The sequence below is a fragment of the Arachis ipaensis genome, chromosome B1, assembly GCF_059453495.1.
Source record: "Arachis ipaensis isolate K30076 ecotype BB chromosome B1, ASM5945349v1, whole genome shotgun sequence".
Taxonomy (NCBI): Eukaryota; Viridiplantae; Streptophyta; class Magnoliopsida; order Fabales; family Fabaceae; genus Arachis; species Arachis ipaensis.
This window is the reverse complement of record NC_142436.1, coordinates 8,467,587-8,478,113: the sequence shown is the minus strand read 5'-3', so window position 1 is coordinate 8,478,113 and position 10,527 is coordinate 8,467,587. Positions and strand designations below refer to the sequence as shown.

The following is a 10,527-nucleotide window of genomic DNA, read 5'->3' as shown; positions in this document are numbered from 1 at the left end:
TAAAGTATTCCCACACTCTTGGGATATAGCACCTGCTACGCTCTTGAGATATAGTGCTCGCCACACTTGGGATATAGTGTCCGACACACTTCCCAGGGTAAAGTGCTCCCACACTCTTGGGATATAGTGTCCGTCACACTCATGGGTTGACACACTTTACAACAGAGAGAAAATGATGCAACATAAACATAATAGATTATACACAACCAGTATCACAACGAAAAACGTAACTTAACATAATCATTCTTCAATCCACCTCATCATAGTCACAGTCACTACCTATCAAGGATATAATGCCCAGTACACTCTTGGAATATAGTACCCGTCACATTTTTCAATCATAATCATTATCCTGCTAATCACAATCAATTATTCTCATTGTTCTTCTTCCTCATCTCTTACCCAGAGCAAGTGGACAATGCCACCACCTCTTAACTGGTCACATATACCTCATTTAATTACAAATCATCATTACTTCCATCATCCTCGTCAATCTCCTCTCATTCAACATTACCAACACCTTTTTACTTCAGCTAACACTTTGCAAAATCCTTCCAAATATCTCCCCAACTTATTTAACAGACTCAACCTCATTCTAAGATTTAAAGGCTCACTAACAGACCTTAAACAAGGAAAAAAATGTTTGAAAAACTAGAGATTTGGTTAAACATCCAAAAATATCACATTTGGCCAAAACATGGATTTCGCGTATGCATGCCATGTTTCGCGTACACGGAGGTGTCATTTGCCATTCTTGCGTATGCAACAGTTGTCCGCGTATGCGAGCCCCTTGGGCAGGGAAAACTTCCCGCATCGTTTGGCACTGCCCGCGTATGCGAGCCTATAAATTCTCACATTCTGCGTACGCATGCACACGCCCGCGTACGGGGGACGTCTGGGCAGAGCCCAGAGTCCGCGTCGCGTATGTGTTTGCATACGCATACCCCTCAAAAGTGTTAAAAAGCTGTTAAGTCCTGCAGAATTCTCTTTTACACAGTAAACTTCTGGCGCGCATAACTTTTTCGTTAAAAATAATTTTTAGTCTGTTCTTTAAACGGCATAAACTTCACAGACCCAATTTTTATTTGAAATAAGTTTGACAAAAATTGAGGATTCGAAACTCGAGTTATAGCCCGTCGAAGTTTGGTTAAAAATCAATTTTTATCAAAAGTACCAAACCTCTATTTTTACCAAAAACCTCAACCCAACCCAAAGTTTTCCATTTCAAAACGACATCAATTATGACCAAAACAACCCCATATCCATTCCATCTCTTCCACAACATACCAATACTCCCTTGTATCAATTTCATTCCAACATTCCACATTTCAAACAATATAACTCATATATGTATAAATCAACATCCAAACAATTTTATTATCCATCAACTCCGTACGTGTTAGTCGAAAAATAAATAAGTTATGAGCTTTGAAGTAGAAACTTGCTTCATGGGGCTTATCGAGGATGGCATATCGACAAGGGAGTGAATTTCGATGGATAAGGACTCATCGAGGGAGAATAAAGTAATCGAAGAAATGAAGAAGTTGATAAGTGAAGCTAATTAGTGGTAGTTACCCACATTGTGCAAGAGAGCGGAAACGGTTACTCAAAGATTAATGCACGTGGGAATTATATTTGAATTTGATTGGTCGAAGACCCTTATAAATAGGTGAAGGTTTCTAAGAAAAAAGGGTTAGAATTTGTTTTCAGAAAACACTCTCGCACACTCACATCCCCAGCGATTTTCTGAGTCTGTAAAGAGCTTTCTTTTATGTAGGATTCCTTCCATATCTTTTAAATTTCATTTAAGTTCTTTGTAATCTTTATTTTATTGCAAATTTATCTTTCAAGCAAGTTTATTCTTTCTGTTTTCTTTTAACATTCAGCACTTTGTTTTCGATTTCAAAATCCTTCAATCTTGTCGAAAGTACTGCTTTATTTAAATTCAATGTTATTCCTTCCAATTTTAATCATTTTACTTTTAAATTTGTTTTACTTTTCTTTCGGATTTTCTTTTATTGTTTTGTTCAATTGAAAAAAATTTGTTTTACTTTTTTTTCTTATTGTTTTGTTCAATTAAAAAAATCTTTGATGCACTTTTAAAAACTGATACTCATAAGAGGAGTAAGTTTCACTCCAAAATCATTAGATATCCAACCACTTAGATTTGCTAAAAATCTAAGACCCAACTACAAAAGTAAAAAGTTGGAAGCAAAGAATGAACGACCAAGCTGTATTTGACAAACAAAAAGCTAGCTGAAATTTATAAATTGGGCAGGAACAGAATTTCAACAGAAGGCAAAATATTGGGGAAAAAAAAACCAAAAATTTACATTTTTCTCTCTAGATGAATCCTACTGGTTCTCCTAGAATTTTGAGACCCCTTTTACACTGAACTTTTTCGAGGGGGAGAGAGACAACACAGTTTTTCTCTCCCTTTATGAGGGGAAAAAAGTGCAAACGGAGAAATTGAAAAATCATGTGGGCTAATGTTTCTCTAAAATCAATTACAATGTAATCACTCATCATTATCATCAACTTGCAATGAAACTAAAAATATTCTCATCTTGCAGCAATGAGGAAGCGCAATCATTTTTCCATTTTTACGTTAATCCTGAGATCAATTTTTCCAGAAGCGACCTCGACCTTTCTGCTCTTGCATTTTCCTGCATCATTGGAAACGTTCAGGAAAAAAACAGGGAGTTAATGACAGGATCAATGAACTTGCAAAATCATGTACATAAATAGAATCCTTCAATCACCGAAAAGTGATCCATCCATCGAAGGAACATTCTGGCATGAACTATCAATATCCGGAGTCTATTGGACTAATGGGAATATAGTTTACATGAGAGAACTTAGTGTCAAACTACCTGCACAGAAATAATCTGATTTGAAGATAGAAACACCCAGTGCAGATTACAGACTAGTACAGTACAAACAAGTTCATAGATGAAATAGGTGTAAACACGGGAAAAACCTCCATTATGACTAATTCTAATTTCTAGCTAGTTTCTCCAACTCAACCTACGCTATATACTTGTATATGTATATGGTGGATGCGAGAGAAAAAGAAAAAAAAATGCAAGACCGGTATTAGTACATGAAGCAAGATCCAACAAGTCAGTTTACAACACAACACACACATTACCTAGGAAATCAGACAATAATTATACCAAACAAATATAAAGAAACAATACCCATCTTTGATCTCGCTAAGTTTAATATGCAGAAAACTCCAAATATTACCTTTGGTGATCTTTGGAACGTCTAATGAATTCAGCTGGAATATCACATCCCTGATAAGATGCTAGCACTTGCCTTATATCAGCTGGACTACTACGGGCAACAACTACACAAAGGAAATAACTAATGCAATATAAGACACCATCTGTGCTGATAATTAGAGTTAGTGGTTGAACATATCATAACTAAGTGCTTACACTCAAGAAATGGTATAAAATCCAACAGAGCTGTATCATCTTTATCGGTCTGCTGCCATGGCTTAATTGGGACACAGTTCTCAGGTTGAAGGCAACTTTCGAAAGCATGGCCACTTAAATAGAGAACTTTTGCAGGATCCCTGTTTAATTTTGAAAGATCCTGCCAAGCAAGGCGAGTAAAAGAACAAGTTACAAGAACATCAAAATATATATGTTTTTTTACAAACATGTTAGTCACTTTTATCAAAGCACTTTTAATGAAGCGTGTAGATCGTACATTTTATAATGTAGGAAAAAATAAAAAATCACATGCAATGCACACTCTCCTCACAAATTTAGTTACAATCTTCACTCTTCATCCAACTCTACTCTGCATCAGATAATTCCCTTCCATTATCATTAAGCAACATGCATACAAAATTCAAGGTTTTATTCTTCAACATTGGGAATTCACAGCTAATTATCATGAAGCAACATGCACATTAAAGAACAATAAGATCACAGACAATTTGAGACAATAAAGTAAAGAACAGCAAGAACAAGGATATAATATGAGCGAACACAAGAATAATAACTTAAGCATACTCTGAAATGTTTCCCATCTTGATACTTTGTAGCTGTCCTTGCTAGCCTATATCGTACATAATGGTTGGTATCCAGCCTTTCCATGACAGTGTCAACAAACTGGGAAAATAAAATAAATATATTGAAACAACAAATGACTAATCTGTCATAAAAGTAACATATCTGTCATCAAAGGGAGAAACAATATCAACTTACCATATTTTGTTCATCGCTGTAGACGACAATTTCATAATAGTGAGCAAGATGTTCCAAGAATGCATCAACACCAGGTCTCTTAAATGTCTGCCAGCCTGTCTCTCGCTGTACATATCAAACAAAAATACAAACCAGTTTCATACAACACATCCCTAAGTAAGCAGCAGTGGCAAGTCACGAAGAGATAAAAAATCTGTGTAACCGTGTATAGAATAAATGGTTACCTAAAAGAATATGCTACCAATCAGTCTAATTATTCATTTAAGGTGACTTACAGTTGAAGCCTTACCGTCCATATATAATGAATCAATGTCTCATTGAGATCCAGAACAAGTGTAAACGCATGTTGCTCGGGAGGTAACAAATCTGGAAGAAGCTTCTCTGCATGTGGCTCCGTGTAGCTCTAATGATCAGTAAAAAGATCATACTGTTATTTAAATAATGGTAAAAAAAAATTCATACTAAAATCACATTTATAGAAGAAAACTGTACACGTACCCGAACTTGTTCTTCAACTAACTTTCTTGTATCCAAATAGAGCTCTATCGCTTTAACAGGCACTGAGATGTTACATATAAAACAATCAAATGCTGTTAATAACTATCACCACCAATAGCAGTCCTTTTACCACCAGGAAGAATTAATTACATGAATAAAACAAAACCCATCATGTTCTAGTACAAACCAAGTAATTGTGAAATATTTAGCTCTAAATTCATTTTAATCATTTAAGTACTGTTGGATGCAGATAATATCGGAAAAGGGATCGGGAAGGGAATGTAAGAATGGCCACCACTCTCATTAGCTTGATGAGAGGAAAGGAGGGAAAATAACGGGAAAGCAAGTAGGGCGAATTTATTAAATTTAATTAAAAAATAATTACATTACATTTACATTATAACTATTTCTTTTCCTCTCAATTATTCTTGTATGTCCTAGCCGAAAGCTCCACCCACCCCCTCCAAAACAAAACAAAAATAAAATCCATTATCTCTCCTACTCAAAATGAAAGGCATTTCCCTCCTTTTCACCAATACCATAAAGTATCACCATCCTCCGTTGATCAACTCTGCTAAACAAATGAAATGGTCTCTCAATAACTCTAATTAATGGCCCATGGTCCTAACAAATGATTTTATTGCTCTCCTTTGAACATGTCCAAACCACACTACTTTAGACATGCTTTTACCACCTTTACTACAGTAATTTTGAATATACTCATTATAATCTTATCTTTCTTGTACAATGACAACTCCTACGTTGCAACAATTTCATCCTCGCAAAACTATCTTATGCTCTTATTGGCACTTCACCACCCGACATCTAGTATAATAAAGTATGGCTCGTCACAGCACTTTAGCACCCGAAAGTTAATAGTTTTTCTACACCAATCTTCCCTGCAGATCACAATTGCCATGAGCTGAATCTCTATTAGGCATCAGAATATAGTATTAACAATTAAATAATCAAATATAGTAGCCAATTACACAAATACCTTTTAACTAGAAAAATGACACTAACCTAATCTCTCTACCACTGAGATTAAGGGCAAAGAAAAGAAAACTTCTCCCTTGAACTTAAGAATAGAACTAGAATCCTAACCAAACGTGTCCTAATTGACTGTCCCAATTTCAATGTTTTAGTTGCCTTTCATACCTACTCTCTACTGCCTCCTTCTTTAAGCCCTTCGTATCTAATCAATTGAATTTATTATTTGATCAAGAGGGTAATCTTTTCGGTTGGTCAGGTGGCTAAAAGAATGTCCTCGTACCATATCACATTAACAACAACAACAAAGTCTCATCCAACAAAGGGGAATTGGATACATAGACCACTCACACAATCTGCTCAATAAAAGGACTTAAAATTTTCATAATGGTATTCCCTTTTTCTTTTTCATTTTTTTATATGTATAATGGTCTTCTTCCATTATTAATTGGACAATCTTCTATCCAATTGACTTTTCTCATTGGAGCCTTTTATTGTTGTTCTCACTAGAGCCTAAAATCAAGTTCCCTACCAATCTCGTCAGGCCACACACATAAAAGACGCATGCATATATCTCCATACTAGATAAAAAAAATTAATTAGGTCCTTACTATGAATAAACATCAGGTTAGATTGCGTACATTACACCCTTTGAGTGCGGCCCTTCCCTGGACCCTGCGTTAACGCAGGATGCTTGTGCACTGGGCTGCCCTTTTTTCAAGGTCCTTACTATGAACAAAATAGTAGGGGTTTGTGATGGAACTCAACCATCAATTATGTGTTAGTGTGTTACCATCAATTACATCACTAAAGCATCTGTTGCAGCTAATTATTCTACAACTAGGTCCACAAAAACCCAGAGACTTATATTTAAGCATTATTTTCAGTTCATGGATAAAAAAAGAAACAGGGCTACTTGAAGAACCACCAAAACTAACTATAGAAATCATCCAAATCAATCATATGAAGAAAGTAGAAGACAGATAATTCTTTTAAAGAAGCAGCACACATATATAACGCAAGATGCAAACATCATATAGCTTGAGGTTGAGGGAAAACCTGTCATTGCTGCAGAGTATAGCAACCCTTGAAATTTCTGCAGAAACATATACACAAGAACATGTTATCCCTAACGTGATTCTTCTGGCCTATAAAGAAAGACTGAAGTGAAGAGATAATTGTAATTTATCTTTTCAAAAAGAATGGAACCAAAAGCTATGTAAAAGTGTAAGATTGGCAATGAAAGATCCTAATGGACCAGGCAATTACTGAGTTACTAGCATAATCATGTTAGTCCTCCAACTCAATATAATGGGAAAAACTTCAAGCACAATCTACTAAACCAAAACCAAGAATAATAGCCAGTCAATCTCAATCACATTTTTTCCCCAAAATCCGTAGGAACAAGATCAATCATGTGGTGCTTAAACCGAAATGGATCAATGTTTAGTGTCATCAGGTATTAAAAAGATTGCCATTTCAAGTACTAAAATAATATAATCTTTAATCTGTTATAGCTAAACTTTACTTCTACAACAAGTAGAAAAATACATATAGAACCCAAGCAGAAAGTTGTTAAAATGGTGAATACATTTTTTACATTCGATTGATCCCAAATTCTCAACATCAAACAAGAACGGCGACATTCCAAGAGTTGTTTCATATACTCAACTAATCAACCCTGAATATCATTTGAAATAAATTTATGAATCAATAGTTCCCAAAAAAAACCGTGAAACAAAGAATTAGAGCAAGAGATTGAATGTTAAGGAGGGTGGAGAAATACTTAATACTCACATCAAGTGAAGTAGCTCCATCACCTGGACTCTTCTTCACTGACTCACGGAAAGACTTAGTTTTTTCTTCTATCTCATTCAAACTGTAAGCTGCAGAAGGAATTTCAAATGATTTAAGAGCAGAACCAATACAAATTAAAGCAAATCTTCATTTTCGCTCAATTCAAAATCACTTTGGAATTTGGATCAATAGCAACACTATAAAGGAGGATCAATGCACACAAGGTTCTTACATGGTCCTGCAAGAAAATTATGCTGTTTGTAAGATTTAAATTTATGATCTTCGTGTCACTACTCACTAGGCAGCTAGCTTATTGTTACGCCAAGACTCATGCCCTTGTTCAATAAAAACACTAAGCATGTATAAAACAAAAGGAATAAATTTATCATTCCATATCGATTTGATCAAATAGCTGTCCTAAGCGCATAAAACAGTTGCTCCAAGCCTCCAAATTTATTAAAGAACAGATAATTCAATGAACAATAACCAAACTAATTCAAATCTACGTAAAGATTACATCAAAATAAGTTCCAAGATTGATATTCAGAAAAGAAGTAACAGCATTAAAAAACATAAACCTCCACTTTGAATAATTTCCATATCAACTTTATTCAATGACAACAGTACATTAGGCACATTTAGTTTTTGTTTTTTTTATCATTTCCGAGTTAAATTGATTCAATAGCAACGCCAACAGATAGAACATAAAAAACAACTCGCTTTAGAACGCTAAAGAAGTAAAGCGAGAAAGAGGGAGAAATCTAACCGTAAGATGCGTAACCGGCAGTGGCGATGGCACCGGTGAGTATGCTTCCGACGGCGAACTTGAGGAAGCCACCGGGGCGGCGTGGCTCGGCCTCCGGTGGCGGAGCCGACTCCGAAGCGGAAGCGGGGGCAGAACTGGCTGTGCAGAGGAGGCGGGTGGCTGCGATGGAAATGGATCGCGATCGGAGAATGCTGAGAGACATTGTTGTTTGGTGGAATCAATGTGAGTGTGGAAACTTGAGAGGGTTCAGGTAGGGTTTTGCAATTTGCACGGCGCACACAAATACAATTACAAGTGTTAGGACTTTGGAGTTTGGAGCTTGCTTTGGTTTGTTCTTGTTACGCGTGTATATGGCCCGGTGAAGTTTGGTTAGTCTTATTTTGGATTCGGCTCTACATAATAAATTAATAAGAGCCATATTACACATACAAGTATTTTTGACTTACAAGTCTTACAAGTTATTACACATAGGGGTCTTTTTGATATATAAGTCTTACAAGTTGGTACACATACGGGCCTTTTAATGCGTTATTCAACCGTTTTCTGTTTTCAAAGCGCTACACTCACCATGTATTATGAACTCTTCCTCTTCTTCCTCTTCTTTTTCGTTTTTTTTCGATTTTCATAGTTTTTGAAATCAAGTTTTGAAATCGTTTTGAAGATAATGGAACTTCAGAAATACACCCAAATAATTACAGAAATACATCCAAAGGATTTAAGAAATACACCCAAAATTCGTTGAAGTACACCTTATGCATAATTCAGAACTCTTTCTCCTCCTCATCTTCTGCTGCTTCTTCTTCAAAAACGATTTCAGAGCTTGATGTCAAAAAACAATAGAAATTGAGAATAACGAAAAAAGAAAACAGGGAGAAAAGAACGTAAATGAAGAAGGAGAAAGAGAAGGCAAGCAACGAAAGAAAAGAAGAAGAAGAAGAGGAAGAAGAATGTGCAGCAAGAAGAAGAAGAATGTGCAGTGAAACGGTGTAGTAACGGTTGAAGAAGGAGAAAGAGAAGGCAAGAAACGAAAAAAAAAAAAGAAAGAGGAAGAAGAACGTGCAGCAAAAAGAAGAAAGAGGTGCAGTGAAAACAGTTCGAAACGTGTTAATATAAATGACTTGTAAAGACTTGTATAAAAAAATGCTTGTACGTGAAGAATTTCTCAATTAATAATTGGGTATATTTTTTATATTTTATTTGGTCTTAAACTCGACCAAATCATATTATTTTGGATCATACTAAAATCAGGTCTAAATCGATGAAGTTCGAATTTTGATAAATTTTATGTCAAAAAAATATGATACACTTATTTATAAAAAAAAATATACTTGTTACCGAAAAGTTAATATCCATATTTAAATTTAAATTTGTCTATAAATTCTAATTTCATGTTTTTTTATTTATTTTTTAATTCTACTAAATATGATTAAAAATAAAACAATAAACTTATAATTTATATAACATAGAATTCGCTTTAATCTAGATTCGACCCTAAATAATAACCGAGTCTATTTTTGAGATTTTTATCCGACCTTAAATCCGATAAAATCACACTAAATTAGTCCCTAAAATACTCGAGTTCGGACTAAACCTTCGAGTCAGGCAGAGCCATATACACCCCTAATTCTTGCCTTCTTGAAATAAAAAATCTCGTAATGAAGTAAAACTTTTTAGGATTTATTAATTTATTAGTTATTATAAGCTTTTTTTTTTTAATCTATCTATCTATAATTCTATACATTCATACCAAAAATTAATTTTTAAATCAAATTTATTAAAATAAAGTTTCATGTTTTCTTTTAGAATTTAATTTTCATATGTCTTTAATATAAATTTTTCTTTTACATAAACAACTAATCGTATATCATTATGTTAGGGAAAAAAACTAATTTTAAAATTTATTATTAAAACATTATTTAAATACATAAATTTAATTAAATTAATGCATAATATTTTTTATATTATTAGTATATTAAAATTAATTTTTTTATTCATTTCCTTCTAAAATAAAGTAATTTAGTAATAAAATAATCAAATAAGCAATTGAAAGCTACTGTAATTAATTGCTTCTTATTCTTATTAAAATTTTCTATATATTTATCAAATTAAAATTCTTTTTATTTAAACTAATATCTATTTTTTACACATAAACCAACAAAACTAATCAATCTAATTGAATAAAATTTATTCTAGATTTAAATGTTACTATCATTTTTTTTGAAATAATTTATAGGATAAATTATTAATTCTGCA

General features: G+C 34.0%; 1 protein-coding gene across 1 annotated transcript; it reads right to left on the bottom strand.

Annotated features, from left to right (window-relative positions):
• Window positions 1–2,236: 2,236 nt before the first annotated feature.
• TIM50 (Haloacid dehalogenase-like hydrolase (HAD) superfamily protein) lies at window positions 2,237–8,651 on the bottom strand. Its single transcript, XM_016319240.3, has 10 exons — window positions 8,275–8,651; window positions 7,509–7,597; window positions 6,771–6,807; window positions 4,722–4,783; window positions 4,513–4,626; window positions 4,224–4,328; window positions 4,029–4,127; window positions 3,444–3,603; window positions 3,250–3,352; window positions 2,237–2,666 (listed from the first exon to the last, which is right to left on the bottom strand). Exons 1-10 carry the CDS (start codon window positions 8,474–8,476, stop codon window positions 2,621–2,623), a joined length of 1,017 nt encoding a protein of 338 aa, XP_016174726.1. The 5' UTR covers window positions 8,477–8,651; the 3' UTR covers window positions 2,237–2,620.
• Between the last annotated feature and the right edge of the window lie 1,876 nt (window positions 8,652–10,527).